General features: G+C 40.6%; 1 protein-coding gene across 1 annotated transcript in view; it reads left to right on the plus strand.

Moving 5' to 3' along the window:
* Positions 1–3,663: 3,663 nt before the first annotated feature.
* Positions 3,664–19,146, plus strand: part of Ift74 (intraflagellar transport 74) — an 86,755-nt gene continuing 71,272 nt past the window's right edge. The window contains exons 1-6 of the mRNA XM_051164294.1: positions 3,664–3,798; positions 6,590–6,725; positions 9,071–9,119; positions 13,452–13,550; positions 13,735–13,795; positions 17,655–17,714. Of these exons, the coding sequence (XP_051020251.1) occupies positions 3,679–3,798; positions 6,590–6,725; positions 9,071–9,119; positions 13,452–13,550; positions 13,735–13,795; positions 17,655–17,714 (525 nt within the window). The 5' untranslated portion in view covers positions 3,664–3,678. The remainder of the gene's footprint in view (positions 3,799–6,589; positions 6,726–9,070; positions 9,120–13,451; positions 13,551–13,734; positions 13,796–17,654; positions 17,715–19,146) is intronic.

Consider the following 19,146-nt stretch of genomic DNA (forward strand, 5'->3'; position numbering starts at 1 on the left):
GGCGGGGGGGGGGGGGAAGGGGGAATATAGGAGTGTGCTCAAATCTCGCGAGACTTTCTCCTTATCCCGCCCCCCCCCTCCTTTGGCCCAGCTTTAGGTACCCGAAATCTGTGGGCTAGCACCAGCCAATCAGAAGGGGCGTTTTCTGCGCGGTGGCCGTTGCTAGGATACGCAGAGTCGCTTGGGTCTCTGAGGCCTGGTGCCCAGGCTGTGTGCAAGGGAGTGGCGAGGCGCGGGGCTGATGCTCGCGTAGTCTCCTCGGAAAGAGGTCCGTGTCTCAGGGCTCTAGAGGCCCCACACACGCTTCGCACCGGGCAAGGTGAGAAATCTCAGCTTCCGTGTCTTCTCTCTGCCAGGGCTATCGTTCTGTGGCGACCCTGACTCGCTCCAAGCAAAACGAACTCGAATTCGTGGCTTCCTGGCTGTTCTGTAACTTTGGGTCCGAGGCTAGGCCTGGGAAGTTCCACACTCCGCCTGGACTAAGTGAAAGCTCCAATCCGGGCAAGGATACAGACACCTCAGACAAGTCACTGCTCTGAAGGAGTTAACAGCTGGTTGTAGCAGAAGGGACTTAGCAAATTTTCGCTCAACATGAGTCAGAATGATTGGTTCAGGTAGGGTAACTAGTAATAGCAAGAAGAAACTTGTTTTCCAAGTAATAACTAAACTTCACAACAGCTTTACAAAATATGGACTTGTGGCCACACTTTTGTTTTAGAGACACGTCTCAAAGGGATTGTGTGCCATGGTTATGTAGTGGTTACTGTCACAGGTAGGATTTATGTTCTTAATCCTTATGGAATCAGATTGTGTGAATACTGCCCTCCCCACCACGATGGTGTGAATGTGGGGGGAACCTTAGAGATAGAGGTATATTTGTCACAAGTGCCCACCTCTCATTTCTCTTGTGGGACTAACATAAGTTAGGCATTTTCCACTACAGTAAAGCAGTGGTTTAAAAAAATGTTTTTTTTTTTCTTTATAGTGTACATTTTCTCAGTTAACAGGAAAGCTAGAGTAACAGTGACTAACTGTGCTAGAATGACTGGATATTTTTACTACTTTTGAGAAAATGATTTTGTTTGTTGAGACAGGGTTTCTCTGTGTGGCCCTGCCCTACTCAATTTGTAGACCAGACTGGCCTCTAGATCTGACTGTGTCTGCCTCCCAAGTGCTGGGATTAAAGGCATGAGCTACCACAGCCCATCGAGAAAATGTTTTGACTATAAGACCTCTCTTTGCAAAAATGCTGTTGATGGTTCAGTATAGTCTGAGACTATGGGGAAGTAGGGGCACGGCGGTACTTGGAATAGAAAGATTCTAATGGTGTGGATGCTTTGATAGAAATTTTCAGTAAAAAAGTGAACATTCAGAATTGGTGCCCGGTGTGAATGATAGAATTGTAGACATGAATTTGTGAATTCTTATTTCAGCTGGAACTAAAAACTGTGTATAATGACAGATCACGTGTGATGCAAAGAAAAAAAGTGTGGAGCTTGAAGTATGGAGCAAGGCACTTGAGCTCAATGGCGGGCTTGTTTGGAGTCATAGTAACTCCTCCCCTCCTTCTCTTCCCTCTCTTCTTCCATCACAGGCATACGCTGTCGTAACATGTTGTGTTTTTAAATTTTTAAGTCAAGTTAAATACAGCTTCTCAGATATTTATCTTTTTTTTTTTTTCTTAAGACGACTTTTTTCCCCCGTAGTAGTGTTGGAGGTTGGTTGATCTGATAGTGCTTTCTTTACCACTGACCTACCTTCCAGAGCCCAAATTTAGTAAATGCATGGTTTTTTGTTTGTTTGTTTCCAAGACAGAGTTTCTCTGTGTAGCCTCCTCTGTCTCGGACTTGCTTTGTAGACCAGATACGTTGATCCTCCTGCCTCTGCCTCCATGAGTGCTGGGATTAAAGTTGTGTGCCACCTCACACAGCTTTAAATGTTTGTAATTGGGAATGCTCTCTGTATAGGAGGATATTAAGAGATACAGAAGCATAGTTCTGCTTGCCGCTGAGACACATGCTGAAGATTAAAGATACCAGCCAGCTCTTGTTCCCAAGGGACAGGGTTGTTTAAGCACAATCATTCAGTTACCGTGATAGTTCCTGGGACAGAGTCGGAGGCAGGGTATATGGTAGTATATACAACAGCCCACTAAACCCTCAGCAGGTGGAGTGTTTAGAGTAGTCACGGGGGATTCCATGAAAAGCCAGTGTGTAAGATGTGTATTAGGCAAGGAGACTCATTAAGAGAGTGAGGTAACAACCCGTCTGAATGAGTGAGGCCCTAAACTGGATGCCAGTATGGTAAAAACAGAGAGACTGTGTGGTAACCATTGAAGGAATTAAATCTGTAGTCTATAGGAAATTGGGGGGGGGGGAGGAGAGGAGGGGAGGGGAGAGGAGAGGAGGGGAGGGGAGAGGAGAGGAGGGGAGGGGAGAGGAGGGGAGGGGAGAGGAGGGGAGGGGAGAAGAGACCAAGGATTAATTTTCTGGCTTTATGAGTAGGAGGTAAGACAAAGAGGAAGGACAGATTTGGGGGAAATGATACATTTTCATTAACTTTATACATATTTGTCTTGAAAAAAATCAGATCACATGTCAGTGGAGAAGTTAAGATGCAAAGTTGTGAGTCTTTAGCTTACTATTTGCTAAAACCCCGACGGTGGGTGTAATGGTCCAAGGAGAGATCAGAGAGAAAGAACATGAGACTGTGGTGGCACTGTGTGGAATGCCGCCATACACTGCCAAGTGGAGGAGGGGGAGACTGAACGGAGAGCTAGAACAGGCAAGTGACGCACCGACCATCTTCTATAGAGTGCATGCCCGTCAGGGACGACAGTTATATCCCTGTAATATTGACGAGAGCATATTTAAATGGAGTACTAGAAGTCTAGGAGGTGGTGGAAATAGGCTACTTTGTAGAGCTACTTTGTAAAGTCTTAAAGAAGACTTTAATCTTGAATGTGGGAGGGATGACTTTTGAGAGCAGCATGCACTAGTGTGGTTTGTATGCTGTGAAGGTGATGCGGTTTATTTATGTTCTCATGTTCTCAGATCACTAGGAAATCAAGTTTTCAATGAGATTGATAGGAACAGATGAAATGTGAGCAAGGATTGTATCTACCAAGAAAAAATTAAGAGTGACTTGCCTTTGCAGATATGGGATATTAAGGGAGGAATATTATAATAAATGATTCCTTTATTTTTCATTTATTTACATATTGTAACTATTTACTATTATTGTATGTGTAAGTTCATGGTGTGTGTATGTGTGCGCGTGTGTGTGCGCGTGTGTGTGCGCGTGTGTGTGCGCGTGTGTGTGCGTGGTGGGAGATGCTCATGCTACAGTGTGCGTGTGGGGGTCAGATTTCTTCTTCCACCATTGTCGGGGCTCCAGGGATTGAACTCGTGTCACCAGGCTTGCATGACAAGTGCTTTACCCCAATGAGCCACTTCACTGGCCCACATCCCATAATTCCAAATGGGGTATTGATTTAAAAAAAAAAAAAAAAAGCTCACTCAGCCTTCAGTGGTATCTGGGAAAGACAGTTTGCAAGAAAAAAACATCTTGAGTTGCATGTTTAAAAGAAGAATATAATGAGATACTAGTATTTTGGTGTGTGAGACCTCAAAGGAGAATTGAACTATTTTTTTTCCCAAACAGTGGTTAAAGCGAACAATGGCCAGTAATCACAAGTCTTCAGCCCCTCGCCCTATTTCTCGGGGCGGCATAGGGTTAACAGGAAGACCTCCTTCTGGAATAAGACCCCCATCTGGGAGTGTCCGAGTGGCAAGCGCAGTAAGTCGGGGGCGAGAACTGATTCTGCTCTATCCTTCCTTTATTCTTTAAACACTATTATTGTATGAAAATGTTTTGGAAGGATGTAGAAATGCTATGTGGAAGAATAAGGCCATTATCAAGAAATTACGTTTACTGATACTCATAAATATTTTAAGGCTATAATTTACGTTTTGTGGTGCTGGGGTCAAACACAGGGCCTTATACAAATTAGTCAAGAGCAAAGCTATTATAATTAAAATTGTGTTGTGAGTTAGGGTCAGAATCAAAATAGATAAAATAGACTAGAAGCAGAATCAAGCATTTGTAAGAATTTTATTAGCAGTGTAGCATTTCAAATTAGTTTAAAACACAGGATATTCTTGACCATGCCCCAAACCTAATAATTTTTGTTTTTTGTTTTTTGGTTTTTTTTGAGACAGAGTTTCTCTATGTAGCCTTGACTGTCCTGGATTTGCTTCGTAGACCTGTAGACCAGGCTGGTCTCAAAATGACCGAGAGCCACCTGACTCTGCCTCTCAGAGTCCTGGAATTATAGGCCTACACCACCAGGCCCGGCTATCTAATAATTCTTAAAGCAAATTTTTGTCCCTTCTTGTATCATCTGTCAGCCTTATAAAGAACATAGAAACTTGACATTTTAAACAGTTTATAACTGGTAGAGGAAAACATACATAATTACCTAATATAAACTTGCTAAGTCTGAGGGCTTTCTAATGCTGATAGAAAAACCAAGTACCTGAAAATATTTGTAATTTTCACATTTGAATTTACAAAAATTGAAAATTCCATAAAAATGATAAGAAATGATAAACTGGTAACTTTTTGTATGTATGGCTCATAACTTTTTAAAAAGCAAGACAAAAGCTGGTAGTGGTGGCACACACCTTTAATCTCAGCAGTTGGTTTGCAAAGGCAGGCAGATCTCTGGAAGTTCCAGTCCAGCCTGGTCTACAGAACAAGTTCCGGGACAGCCATGGCTACACAGAGTGACCCTGCCTTGAAAAACCGACAGAGAGAAGGGGGGGGGGTGGGCACAGACAGACAGACAGACAGACTGAGACTCTTCAACTTCCTAATATAGCCTGGGCTGTCCTGGACTTGTAGTCAGAGTGGCCTCAAACTCACAGAGATTGGCCTGACTTTGCCTCCTAGTATGCTGGGATTACAGGTGTGTGGCACTGAGCCCGGCTCATTAAAACTATTTTCAATTATATTCAAGAAAACTGTTCGTTGTAATACACAATTTAAAAAGCAATGTAATAACAATTTAGCATTGTAATATGCACTTACATGTTGATAGAAATGAAATGGAGGGCTAAGAAGGTGGTGCGTACCTGAGATGCAGCACTCTGGAGGCTGAGGCAGGAGAGCCGTGGGTTCAAAGCCAGCCTGGGCTCCATCGTTCCAGCTCAGCCTGGGGTAAGAGCAGATCTTCTCCCAGCCAGGCGGGGACAATAACAATACTGTCTCAAAAAAAGAAAGAGAGAAAACCCACCCTGTTCCCTGCTATAGTATTTTTGTTATTCATACGTATGGTTTTGAGTAACTGAAGAAGCACATCATGCTGGTCTTCAAACTGCAGTCATAGGCTGATGGCAGAAGTACAATCTGAGTCTTGTGTTTAAAGAGCAGCACTTTGTCTTTTTGAGGGAATAATTGATAAAGTCACGTTCTCTTGAACTTTTATGATTTTTCTAGAGATTTAGGTAATAGTTTCATATCATTATAACCTAAGGTAGAAATAAATTTTTTGAAATCTTCACATGTTTTTTCTCTTTTTTTGTAATAATTGATGCTTTTGGTGCTTGTTAAGTACTTGCAAAAGTAATCTGACAATGTATTAGCCAGTCCTTCACCTGTGTGATGCCTGTGGGTTTGAAATGAGTGATGCTCACTGTAAAACAATCAAACGGTGGCTGATTTGGGGAGCTGCTTCCTATTCCAGTCAGTCAGCTGGTTTTTTGTTTTGTTTTGGTTTGTTTGTTTGTTTTTTTGTTTTGGTTGGTTTTAGGTTTTTTGAGACAGGGTTTCTCTGTGTAGTCTTAGCTGTCCTGGACTCACTCTGTAGACCAGGCTGGCCTCAAACTCACAGCGATCCGCCTACCTCTGTCTCCCGAGTGCTGGGATTAAAGGTGTGTGCCACCACCCCTGGCTGAGAAGGAAAATTTTAAAACAATGATAAAATATAAGATGCAGAGAGAATTTGCAGCAGCTTCACATTGCCTTATAATTCCTTGTGACATTATGTGCTATACAGTGACAAGAAGGGAGTTGTCAGTGTTGACTATGTAACAGTACTGTTTTTCAAAATGAAAATTTTCTTTTTCCTAATTTTAAAGAACATATATACTCATTATAATAACGCTTAGAACACCTGATTCTATAAAGGAGAAAATCAACTATAATATCATTATGTAGAAATAATGATACTTTAACTTTTTCTTACATTTATTTATTTATTTATCTGGGTAAAAATGGGGCCACATGCCATGGTGCCCATGAGAAAGTCAGAGGCAAGCCTGTGGGAGGTATTTCTCTCCTGTGTGGATCCCAGAAGGCAAACTTAGATCATAAGGTTTGGAAGAAAGCACTCTAATCTAACTGGACCTACTTAGGGGGAAAAAAAAAAAAAAAAAAAGCTTTTTTGCTATGTAGTCCAAGCTGACCTTGAACTTAGAAATTGTGTAGAATTTCAATTCTTAGAAAAATTCTCTTTATAATCTTATGCTAGTAGATATATACTGTATTTTCCTAATTTAATAAAGGTGAGATCTTTCTTGCTGTTTAGATGCCGCCACCATCAGCACGACCAGGTTCCCGTGGCGGCCCCCTGGGGACTGGTGGAGTTCTGTCCTCTCAGATCAGAGTTGCTGATCGTCCTGTGACCCAGCAAGGTTTGAGTGGAATGAAAACTGGGATGAAAGGTATTTATTTTAGGAAGATGTGTATATTTCGTTTGAAAACTATTGCAGCGCATCTTAATAGATGAGAAACGTAGCATGTAGTTCTTCTTCTTTGACTTATAAAATTGTTGGATTTGTTATTGTTGTTGTTTTGTTTTGTTTTGTCTTTTGGTTTTTTTTTTTTTTAATTTATTTCTTTATTGCATATGAGTACTTTATCTATAGAAGAGGGCATCGGATCACATTATAGATGGTTTTGAGCCACCATGTGGTTGCTGGGAATTGAACTCAGGACCTCTGGAAGAGCAGGTAGCACTCTTAACCACTGAGCCATCTCTCCAGCCCCCTGTCTTTTGGTTTTTTGAGACAGGGTTTCTCTGTGTAGCCCTGGCTGTTCTGAACTCATTTTGTACACCAGGCTGGCCTCGGACTCACAAAAGTCCGCCTGTCTCTGTCTCCTGAGTGCTGGGATTATAGGCGGGTGCCACCAGGTCCAGCTCTAAAATTGCTGTTAAATAACAGAATGACACACTTTGGTATTCATTTTTCTTATCATGGAATTTTGCTACAGCTGGAAGAAATTTGAAGTTTGTGATTGGAAATGAGATGCTGTGGCCTTCATGTATGTGCCATGGCATGCACCCATCACATACAGTTCAACTTCAGTGTAATAAATCTAAATGACGCTGTTAAAACATTTGTTAGGAGTTAAGAAATATTACTGCCTTTTATCCATTATGATGATTAAGGAAACAAGACTGACATGCTTCTCTCTAAAGCATAATAATATAATATATTTTTTTAATTTATTTTTGAGACTGTTAGTGGTCTTACACTCACTATGCAACTGAGGGTGATCTTGAACTCCAATCTGCCTACCTCAAGTCTCTCAAGTGTTAATGTTACTGTACTTGGCTTAAACTGGTTTTGCAAGTTCTGGCTTTTTGGAATGGCAGCAGAGACTGAAGCTGGGACCTTGTATGTGCTAGGTACATGCCCTACCACTAATCATATTCCAAACACTACGACACTGTGCTTGTTTCAGGATTTGATCAGGGTCCTGTATACACCAAACCACTATTAAAATTTTTAGTTTTAATTTTTCTTGTGACTAATGATTTATGAGGGCTAAAGATACTCCTGAGGTGCAAAGTTAATGTTAAGATAAACCACAATATAAGAACAACATCGTAAGGCATCTGGCTGGTTTTGAGTAGTGCGAGGCAATGCACTTACATTATATGAAAAAAACACTGCAGAACTTATCAGGGACGTGAGCATCCCTGAATTTTGAGTCTACTGCAGTTTTGGAACCAGTTTCCTTTAAATACTGTACTTTTATTATTTAATTTTAGAATTACTCTGTGTGTGTGCATGTGTGCATGTGTGCGTGTGCGTGTGCGTGTGTGTGTGTGTGTGTGTAGAAGGAGGGAGTGAGGGAGGGAAAGAAGGAGCCAGACAGGGGTGGGGGAGACACATGTGTGCCACAGTGCATGTGTGTAAGTCAGATGACAACTTCCTAGAGTCGGTTCTTTTCTACGGTAGGTTCCTGGGATCAAATTCAGTTGTCAGTCCTGTGTGGCAAGCACTTCATCCACTGAGCCGTCCTGCCAGACCTAAGCACCGTACTTTAATAGTATGATACTCCTTAGAAGACTTAATTTTTTATAGTACCTTATTGCTTAATAAACAGAAAAAAACATTGATTATTTAGAAACTTGCTCAATTATTATTAATAATACAGAAATGAGTCAGTTATTATGTCTTTGGCCTCCACATGTGTGTTATGGCACATGCTCCCCATGCACACATCATACAATCTAATGGTAATGAAATAACAGTTTTTAATAAGTTCTTTTGCACTGCTCTAGGCTTCCATAGGTGTAGTTTCTAGTAAGTCTGTCCTATAGTGGCTAGTTTCTTCTTTAAAATACTGTATTATTATTATTTTTTTTAATTATGTGTATATGTATCTATGTGTGGGTGAGTAAACATAATTGCAGTATCATGGACGCCAGAAGAGGCTTTCAGATTTCCTGGAGTTGGCGTTCCCAACAGTCATTAGTGGTCCATTGTGGGTGCTGGGAATTGAACTTGGGTCCTGGAAGAGCAAATGTGCTCCTAACCACTGAGGCAGCTCTCCAGATGAGAGTCTTGTTTCCTGACAGCCTCTTTCATCTCGTCGTTGTGTTCTGACTCAGCCCCCCTGTGTCATGATTCTAAGGTACCGGTTCTCAGTGGCTCTGCGCAGGATGTGCTGAGGAAGGTCTAAGAACTGTGATGGGTACTGATGACTGTGCTTTGGATTTGTTATTTTGGTCATTTATAACAGAATATTAATATTCACATCAAAAACATTTTTTTAGGTCCCCAGAGGCAAATTTTAGACAAATCTTACTATCTTGGACTTCTTAGGTATGTAATGCAAGTATTTTCTATGCATGACCTTGGAGTTTTAATTGTGGTACTTTTTATAATAGTTACCTTTTGAGTTCTAGCATAATTTCTGGTTAATAAGCTGTAGTGCATGATAATACAATGAGGCTGAAATTTGTGTGGTACAGGGAGGTGCATGGATGATGCACACGTGTGACTTAATACTCATATTCTTTGTGGGTGCATGTGGATCTTGAAGGATGAGATGGGGCATCACCTTTCAGACACAGCCCTCCTTTGCTTTTGAGACAGGATCTCTTTGCTGCCTTGGAGCTTACTAAGTAGGCTAGGCTGCTGGCCGCTGACCTCAGTGGTCACCCTGTCCATGCCTCCCCAGGGCTGAGAAGACAAGCATGGGCCACCAAACCTAGCTGCTTTACATGGGGCCTTGTGCTTGTAAGGCAAGTACTTTACCAAATACACTGTTTTCCTACCCAAGGCTGAGTTTTATGATTGCATGTAGTTTTGTGTATATAAGCTATATATTTTGTCCCAGTCTGTTTGTGCTGCCATAATAAAATACCTGAAACTGATGAAGCTATAAATTATAAGAATTTATTTCTCATAATTATAGAGGTTGGAAAGTCTTATGATTAAGGTGCTAGGATTTTTGGTGTCTGGTTAGGGCCTATTGCTTACAGGTGGCACCTTTAGAAAAAGAGTTTATTTTCTTTTGTTTTATGTGCATTGGTGTTTTGCCTTCATGTATATCTGTGTGAGGATGTCAGAACTTGGAGTTATAAACAGTTGTGAGCTGCCATGTGAGTGCTAGACTTTGAACCCAGGTCCCCTGAAAGAACAGTCAATGTTTTGTTTTTGGTTTTTGTTTTCTGTTTTTAAGACAGGGTGTCTCTGTGTAGCCTTGGCTGTCCTGGACTCACTTTTAGACCAGGCTGGCCTTGAACTCACAGCAATCCACCTGCCTCTGCCTCCTGAGTGCTGAGATTAAAGGCATGCACCACCACCACCTGCTGCAGTCCATGCTCTTTTTTTTTTTTTTTTTTTTTGAATTTTATTCTCTTTTTTAATTTAATTTTTAAAAATATTTTATTAATTTATTCATATTACATTTCAATTGTTATCCCATTCCCATCCCTCGTATCCTCCCATTCCTCCCTCCCTCCTGCTTTCCCCCTACTCCCTCTCCTATGTCTGTGATTAAGGGGGAGCTCCTCCCCCTGTATATGGCAGTCACTTACCATTTCTCCATCTCTCCAGCCTGAGGTGGCACCTTCTTACCTTTATATCATGGAAGAGCAAAACAGGGCCAGTATATCGCCTTCCAGTGCTTTTTAAAGGCACTAGTAGCATTCACAACCTAATTACACACTGAAAGGCTCAGTTTCTTTGTGTGGGGGGGGGGAAGGTAGGGGTGGCGTGGAGGGAGTGGGTTGAGGCAGGGACTTTCTTCTACATAGCCCAGGCTGTCCTGGAACTCACTGTAGACCAGGCCGGCCTCGAAATCACAGAGATCTGCTTGTCTCTGCCTCCAGGTGCTGGGATTAAAGGTTTGTGCTACCACACCTGGCAAAAGGCTTAATTTATTTCTTTTTATTTCTTTTGTTTTTATTTTTATTTTTTATTTCTTTTTAAATATTTAACTTTTTACTGATTCTTTGTCAGTTTCACATCATGCACTGCAATCTCAGTCATTCCCTCTCCCCTTGTACTGCTCTCTACTCTTGCAACCTCCCCAAAAGGAAAAGACGACAGATCCTGTGGAAGCTGTGCTGTGTCACAGTGTGTCCGCAGTACCCCCTTCTGCCCTCACACCTTCACTTGCAAATGTCACTTGCAAACCAGTCACTGGTCTGGTTCAAGGCCTCTGGCCTCTGTTACACTATCTATACTGGGTCCTCACTGGGTCTCCTCTCAGATAGCCTGTTGTTGCCCTGTGTCATGGAGATCCTGCAGCTTTGGGTGTGTTGGACCGGCCCCTTCATGTGCTTCAGCAGTTCATCAGTGGGGTAGATGTGGTGGTGGGCCAACTCAGAGTCCTGGGTCTGGGCCGGGGTAATATTTGAGCTGGTGAGCCCGCCAGCTCTTGCATAACTGAACTACCAGAGCGAGCGCTCCAGCACTGCCCAAGCTAGCCCATCTAGTGCTGTGCCCACAAGGAGCAGAGCCAGCTCTCCTGCTCTGTTCCCCTGGAGCCCGCTCAACGGCCCCCACCACAGCAGGGCTACTTACACTGTGCTTCCTAGGCAGAGTGCAGGGGCCTTAGGTGGCATCACTGGCCACTCATATTGGGCTGTTCTACCGAGTCTTGAGTCTCCAGTTCTGCCTCCTTAACTGTGCACACATCCTTTGGCTCTCATTCTCTTCATTTCCCACCTCTTACCTGCCCATCTTAGTGGCGCCCAGGGCCTCTGGGTGTCTGGGGTCATCTTGGGCAGGGTCGGCCTACCCAGGCCTGCATGGCATTGAGCAGTGGCTGTCTCACACTTGTTCTCCAGGTCCCATGGCACTGGAAGACGTCATCTTGAGCTTGCTCTCTGCTTAATTTATTTAAAAAAAAAAAAGATTTATTTATTATTTATATAGTATTCTGCCCTCACGTACACATGTCTGCCATTATAAGGCACCAATTTTCATTACAGAGGTCATGAGCCACCATGTGGTTACTGGGAATTGGACTTGGGACCTTTGAAAGAGCAGCCAGGGCTTTTAACCTCTGGGCCATCTCTCCAGCTCTCTGCTTACTTTAATTCATTCATTCCTTCTTTCTTTCTTTCCTTTTTTTTTTTTTTTTTTTTTTGTTGTTGTTGTTTTGTTTTGTTTTTTGTTTTTTGAGGCAGGGTTTCTCTGTGTAGCCTGGCTGTCCTGGAGCTCTCTTTGTAGGTCAGGCTGGCCTCAAACTCACAGCAGCCTGCCTCTGCCTGTCGAGTGCTGGGATTAACTTCTTAATACTGTTAAATTGTGGATTAAATTTTGATTGAATTTTAGAGGGGCACGGGCATTCAGATCAGATTATGCTCACTCTTTTCACGCAGTGACTAATAATCTCTTACGCTTTATTGGCATCACTCTGAGTATTCTGCTCGTCTAATTGAGACATCCCTGAGTGTGCTAGTGAGAAAGGGAAGAAGGGGCTAGAGAGATGGCTCAGAGGTTAAGGACACTGCCTGTTACTCTAAAGGTCCTGAGTTCAATTCCCAGCAACCACGTAGTGGATTACAACCATCTCTGCTGAAATCTAGTGCCCCCTTCTGGCATGCAGGCACACAGGCAGGCAAAACACTGTGTACTTAATAAATAAATTTTAAAAAAAGAAAAAAGAAAGGAAAGAAGTATACACTTACAGTGCCTTAATTATCACAGTGTTTTATGTAAGTGTGTATTTGGTCATTTGCTGCAAGCTTGCCCTGATTTTAACTAAGTCCATACACCTCTTTTGGGTAATTATTTTGAGTCCAGGTCTCACTGTGTGGCCTTGGCTGTATTGGAACTCATTGTAGACCAGGCTGGTCTCAGTTCACAGGAATCTGTCTGCTTCTGTCTTTTGAGTGCTGGGATTAAAGGGATGCGCTACCATGTCTGCCTCATAACGTCTCTAAGTGAAGAGCTTGAAAAGAAATACATTATTTTAATTGTATGTGTATGAATATTATACATGCATGTATGTATTGCAGCATGTGTATACCCTCTGCCTGTGGAAGTCAGAAGAGTGCATTGGATCCCCTGGAACTGGAGTTACAGATGGCTATGAGCTGTCATGTGGGTGCTGGGAACTGAACCCTGTTCTTACCTACTAAGCTGTCTCCAGTTCCTCTATAAAGGAAAAAGTAATTATTTTCCACCTAACATCTTTCTCTCCTCAGATGTCCTAGTAATATATTTCCATTTTCCTTTGCTCGGTTTCTTCTGTTTTTTGAGACAGTGCCTCATTCTCTAACACTAGCTGACTTGAAATTCACTGTATAAGCCAGGGTGTCCCCAAACCTGTGAAATTCACAATATAAACCAGGGTATCCCCAAACTTGTGAAATTCACTGGATAAGCCAGGGTATCCCCAAACCTGTGTCGATCTTCCTGCCTCTGTCTCCGTGTTTGTTGGCATCAAAAGTGTGTACTACAATATCTGGCCTCTTTCATCTTTCTTAATGGTTAGAGACTCTAACTATGCCAGTTATTTTTTCCCATTTCTTTAGTGGAATAAGATGAGATAGTTCCCAGGCACACAGCCCCCCGAAGCTACTCTTCTTAAATGCGCTGGATATTGTCACACACTTACCGAGAGCTTACGTTCTTTAGCTAGAAGTCTATTCTGCATTAGACTCGTTCCTGAACTTCTTCTTTCTTCTCAATTAGGAGCAAAATAAGTGAACTTACAACTGAAATTAATAAACTTCAGAAAGAGATAGAAATGTACAACCAAGAAAATTCAGTCTACTTGTCATATGAAAAGAGGTGAGTAACTTTACAGATAAAACATGCAAGATCTTTGTTAGGAATCCATGCGACTGAATATCAATTCAGTGTTCATTCAGTGTTATTGAACATTAGTTATTGAATATATGTGGTGAACACCATCCACAAAATTCTTAATATGATCTGCTTATTTATTTACAAATGTATTTGTTTTTGCTTGTAGGGCAGAGACATTAGCTGTTGAAATTAAGGAGTTTCAAGGACAACTAGCAGACTACAACATGGTATTTCATCTTTTCTCAGAGAATTTCTCGTTTTTCTTTGTTTGCTCTTGACACTAAATACTTTACATTCCAAATAGTACACAAATATATTTATTCTTGTGAAAATTTTGAACTATAAGAATACAGGAATTAAACTGCCCATTTCATTTCTCCTTCCTTTATTTCCCTCCCCAGAAATACACTGATGTAACAGATTGATAGGATTTTTTCTAGCTTTTTTTTTTTTTTTTTTGCATCTTTTTAGAAAAGATTTATTTATTTGATATATACAGTGTTCTGCCTACATGTACACTTTAGACCAGAAGAGGGCATCAGATCACATTATAGATGGTTGTGAGCCAACATGTGGGTGCCGGGAATTGAACTCAGGACCTCTGGAAGAGCAGCCAGTTCTCTTAACCTCTGAGCCATCTCTCCAGCCCCCTAAAAAATTATTTTTAAGTACATTTATTTTACTTACTTTTTACTTATTTACTTATGATTTGTGTGAGAGTGTGTGTGTCTGTCTGATCTCCAGATATATTTCATGGAGGTCAAAGGACAACTTGTATATATCACTTCTTTTCTTCTACTGTATGGATTCCAGGAAACAAATACAGGCAGGACCAGCTTTGGCCAAAAGTATCTTTACCTGCTAACATTCTGCCCATTGTTTAAAAAGACACTTACAAACCATAAGTTTTTTCCCTATAAATATCTGAATAGTAATTCTTAAAACTTTATTTTTTATTTTATCTTTAATTTGTTCACTTTACATCCTGATTGTAGCCCCCTCCCTCCTCACCTCCTTGTCCCACCTCCCTTCTCATCCCTCCTCCCTCATCCCTCCTCCCTCATTCCCCTAGTCCTCAGAAAGGGAGAGCTCTCCTCCCCCCTCATCTGACCTCAGCCTATCAAGTCTCATCGGGACTGCCTGCATCTTCTTCCTCTGTGGCCTGTCAAGGACACCCCAGCAGGAAGAGGTGATCATCCAGTGGGCACCAGAGTCCATGTCAAAGTAGCCCCTACTCCTCATACTGTGAGACCCACGAGGAGACTGTGGTGCCTATCTACTGCACTGTCCTCACTCTGCATACATGGTCCTTGGTTGGTGCACCAGGCTCTGCAGCTAATGCCAATCCCCCCCCCCCCCCCAGATCTGTTGGCTCCATTGGTCTCCTTGTGGAGCTCCTGTGCCCTCTAGGTCCTTTTATGCCCCATCTCTTCCATAAGACTTCCTGGGCTCTACCCTGAAGTTTGGCCGTGAGGCTCAGCATCTGCTTCAATCCCCTGAATAGTATTTTTTTTTTCTTATTGGTTTTTTGAGTGTGTAGCCTTGCCTGTCCTAGACTCATTCTGTAGACCAAGCTGGCCTTGAACTCACAGTGATCCACCTGCCTCTGCCTCCCAAGAGCTGGGATTAAAGGCTTGCGCCACCACCGTTGGCCTGAGTAGTAATTTCTAAAGCATTACAATTTATTAGGTGTGAATGATTTCATTGCTTTAAAAAGATCTTTTACCTTGCTATGGACTGCTGTCATCATGAAATTTAAATGCTTATTTGGCACACAGACTACCTCCATCTGTATGTTTAATTCTGTGTGCATTCTGTCAAAATAGAGTGTATGCATAAAAATAGTCCCACAGGGATGTTTCTCAGTGTGGACTGTCATCTTGCCATTGTTAATACTCGCCTGTCCTTAGAATGACACTACCTCCAAGGAAGTTTCTAGAATCAGAATTTTCTTCTAAGTCATTAGGTACATTAAACAATTATGCTGTGTTGATTTGAAGAAGTGACTAGCTTTTATCTCCGACTGTTGATTAGGTAAATTATGATATAACTAGTTCATATTGTTAATACTTATCAATAACATTTTGCTAATTAGAATACATCGTAGTTCTTTATCTGTTGAGCATCAAACATAGTCTACAACAAATGCCTTGAGACCCAGTAGTAAGTAAGATTTTCTTTATGTCTGTTTTAGAATTTATTGCTTTAAAGATCTTATTTTACTTTTAGTTATGTGTATACGCATGTATGCACATGAGAGTAAATACTCTCCGAGGCCAGAGGAGGGTGATGGTGTTGATTCCCTGGAGCTGGAGTGGTAGACAGTTAAGTCTGCCTGCTGTGAGCACTAGGAGCTGAACGTATGCCCTCTGCAGGAGCTGTTCATGTGTTTACCTGCTCGGCCGTCTTTCTAGCACCTCATGATCTTTTTGAAATATGAGAAAACCAGAGATTTTTTTTTAAAGAAAATTTAGTTTTGTAAAATATTTAAATGTTAAATTAAATTAAATATTTTTACTTATGCTGGAATGTATTAGGTAAATATAAAATATCAAAGAATAAATCCAAAGTTAAGGCCAGGCATGGAGGTACACACCTTTAATCCTAGAATTCTGGAAGGCAGAGGCAGGTGGATCTTTGTGAGTTCGAGGCCAGCCTGGTCTACAAAGCAAGTCTGGGACAGCCAAGGCTACATAGAGAAACCCTGTCTCCAAAAAACAAAACAAAACAAAATTAAAGTAATAACATGTAAAACATTCTATTTATTTGTGGTTTGATGAGTTAGTATTTGTTGAGTGGAAAGAAGTTAATTACTGAGTGATCTGATTTATATCCAGCATTTAGGTTCTTTAGGACTTACAAATACAAGAAAGAACTATTACATTTTCAAATATAAAATATAGATTAGAATATTATAACAAAATAAAGCTTAGTGTCTTTATCATCAACTACACTTAATTTTGACTATTTTGATTAGTTGGTTTTTTTTTTTTTTTTACTAATTTGATCTTTTATTAAAAAAAAAAACAAAAACAAAAAACCCACCAACTAACTAATCAAAAACCCAAAGAGAACCTCACAGATAAAAGCATTCCTCAAAAACAAAATTCTGCCAGGCTCTAATCACTATTTCAGACCAGGTAAAGCTGCCGTTGATCCCACTGCCTGACTTAGGGTTGGTGTCCTAGTGTGCTGTTCGTGCTTTGCTCTGTTGGTCCCTCTGCCTGACTTAGGGTTGGTGTCCTAGTGTGCTGTTCGTGCTTTGCTCTGTTGGTCCCACTGCCTGACTTAGGGTTGGTGTCCTAGTGTGCTGTTCATGCTTTGCTCTGTTGGTCCCACTGCCTGACTTAGGGTTGGTGTCCTAGTGTGCTGTTCATGCTTTGCTCTGTTGGTCCCTCTGCCTGGCTTAGGGTTGGTGTCCTAGTGTGCTGTTCATGCTTTGCTCTGTTGGTCACTCTGCCTGACTTAGGGTTGGTGTCCTAGTGTGCTGTTCATGCTTTGGTTGTTGCTTTGCTCTGTTGATCCCTCTGCCTGACTTAGGGTTGGTGTCCTAGTGTGCTGTTCATGCTTTGCTCTGTTGGTCCCTCTGCCTGACTTAGGGTTGGTGTCCTAGTGTGCTGTTCATGCTTTGCTCTGTTGCTTCTCTTTTTTTGTTTTTAGGAAAAGAACGTTGTTTTACATTTTCACTAGTATCAATTTATAAGACAGTTAATATTTTCCAGGAAAAATAAGAGTGGGAGATAATTTCCAAAGCTGCTTTTTAAAAAACTCTTTCAGATTTTTTTTTTTTTTTATAAACTTGGCTTTTTCAGAGCAGATAAAGCTCTTCTGTGTATGATATTAAAGGAACAAGATTTCATTACTTCTCACTTTTCCATACCAAAAATTTAGTTTACTTACTGGTCAAATGAAGAATATGTTTAGTTTTTTAATGTTGTTTTTCATTGTAACTCACTATTTTTTTCTTAGAAAATAAGATACTTGGTAATATTAACACTGAAATGACTTGCTGTTTATTAAAATAAATGTGTATATTAAGACTTAACTAAACCATTAAGGCTAACAAAATGATTTTTTTGCTTTTAGTTGGTAGATAAACTTAATACCAATACTGAGATGGAAGAAGTAATGAATGATTACAACATGGTAAGGAAACATATAAGTATAAGCAATAGCTGTATATAAATCATATCCTCTAAATTAAAGAACTTATTTAGCAATAGTTTGATAAAGCTTTATGGACTTTAGAGGTGCTTGTAACTGTTATCATAACTTTTGTAGTTATTAATGAGCACCCTGCATTGTTCTTTAAGATCTGGTGCTGGAGTAAATGTTTTCATTTCTGTCAGTAAAGCTGTATCACCTGATCTTGCACTAGATCTATATTGTTTGGATATACATTATATATATATATATTTTTTTTTTTTTTTTAAAGACAGGGTTTCCCAGTGTAGCCCTGGCTGTCCTAGACCAGGCTGGCCTCGAACTCACTAGGATCCACCTGCCTCTGCTTCCCAAGTGCTGGGATTACAGGCCTGCACCACCACTGCTTGGTTAACAATATTTTGGTTTTACCTTTTTTTTTTTTTTTTGGTTTTTCGAGACAGGGTTTCTCTGTGTAACCTTGGCTGTCCTGGGTTTTTTAAACTTTAAAAAAAAAAAAAAAGTTTCTTTAGCTTTTAATTTTTTAAACAAGTCGAATTAAAACCCAATGGAGATAATATCTTGAAAAATCTTATAGTTTCTTTAAAAAGCCAATTAATTATTTAAAGTGCATGGGTGTTCTCTCTACATACATGTCTTTGCCCTGTGCCTTCAGAGACAGAAGGAGGCATCAAATTGCCAGAGACCGAGTAACAGACAATTGTGAGCCTCCATATCAGCTCTGGAAAACAAACACAAGTCCTCTGGAACCAGTGTTTGCAACTGCTGAGCTCTCTCTCTGTTCCCTCCTCATAGTTTTTATAACAAGGAAAAAAGGAAATGTATATAATACCAGGTATAGCTAATAATATTAATTTGGGGAAATGAAAATTTGTGTTCAGTTTTCATATGACTACCTGACCTATTTTTATTTTAAACATTTGGATAAAATGTAATAAAATTCTGTACTTAAAATTCATTTAAATGATGAAATACTTCTGTGAAACCAGCACTTTTTTATTAATTTATTTTTTTGAGACAGAGTTTCCTTATATAGCCCCGGCTATCCCAGAACTTGCTTAGTAGACAAGGCTGGTCTCAAACTCAGAGATCTGCCTGCCTCTGTCTCTTGAGTACTGGGAATAAAAGTATGCCCCTCCCAAGAGCCTGGCAAGACAAACACAAAACAAAACAGAATTTTAAAAATGACTTCCAAATTTGAAGTTCTAAAATAATTTAGCAAATTATTTTTAGTTTCATAAACAGAAATGAGTTTTGTTGCTAGAAATAAATAACAAAAACTTTGAAAATATTTAGTTAATTGTTTAAGGTAGGGCCAGATTCAGGTTTGTGTATATACAGTCAGCTAGAAGTACGTAGAAATCATAAAGTATTTAAGAACAAAACTGTATTGATTCTAGATTCAGCATATGGC

Source organism: Acomys russatus, chromosome 2 (assembly GCF_903995435.1).
Source record: "Acomys russatus chromosome 2, mAcoRus1.1, whole genome shotgun sequence".
Taxonomy (NCBI): Eukaryota; Metazoa; Chordata; class Mammalia; order Rodentia; family Muridae; genus Acomys; species Acomys russatus.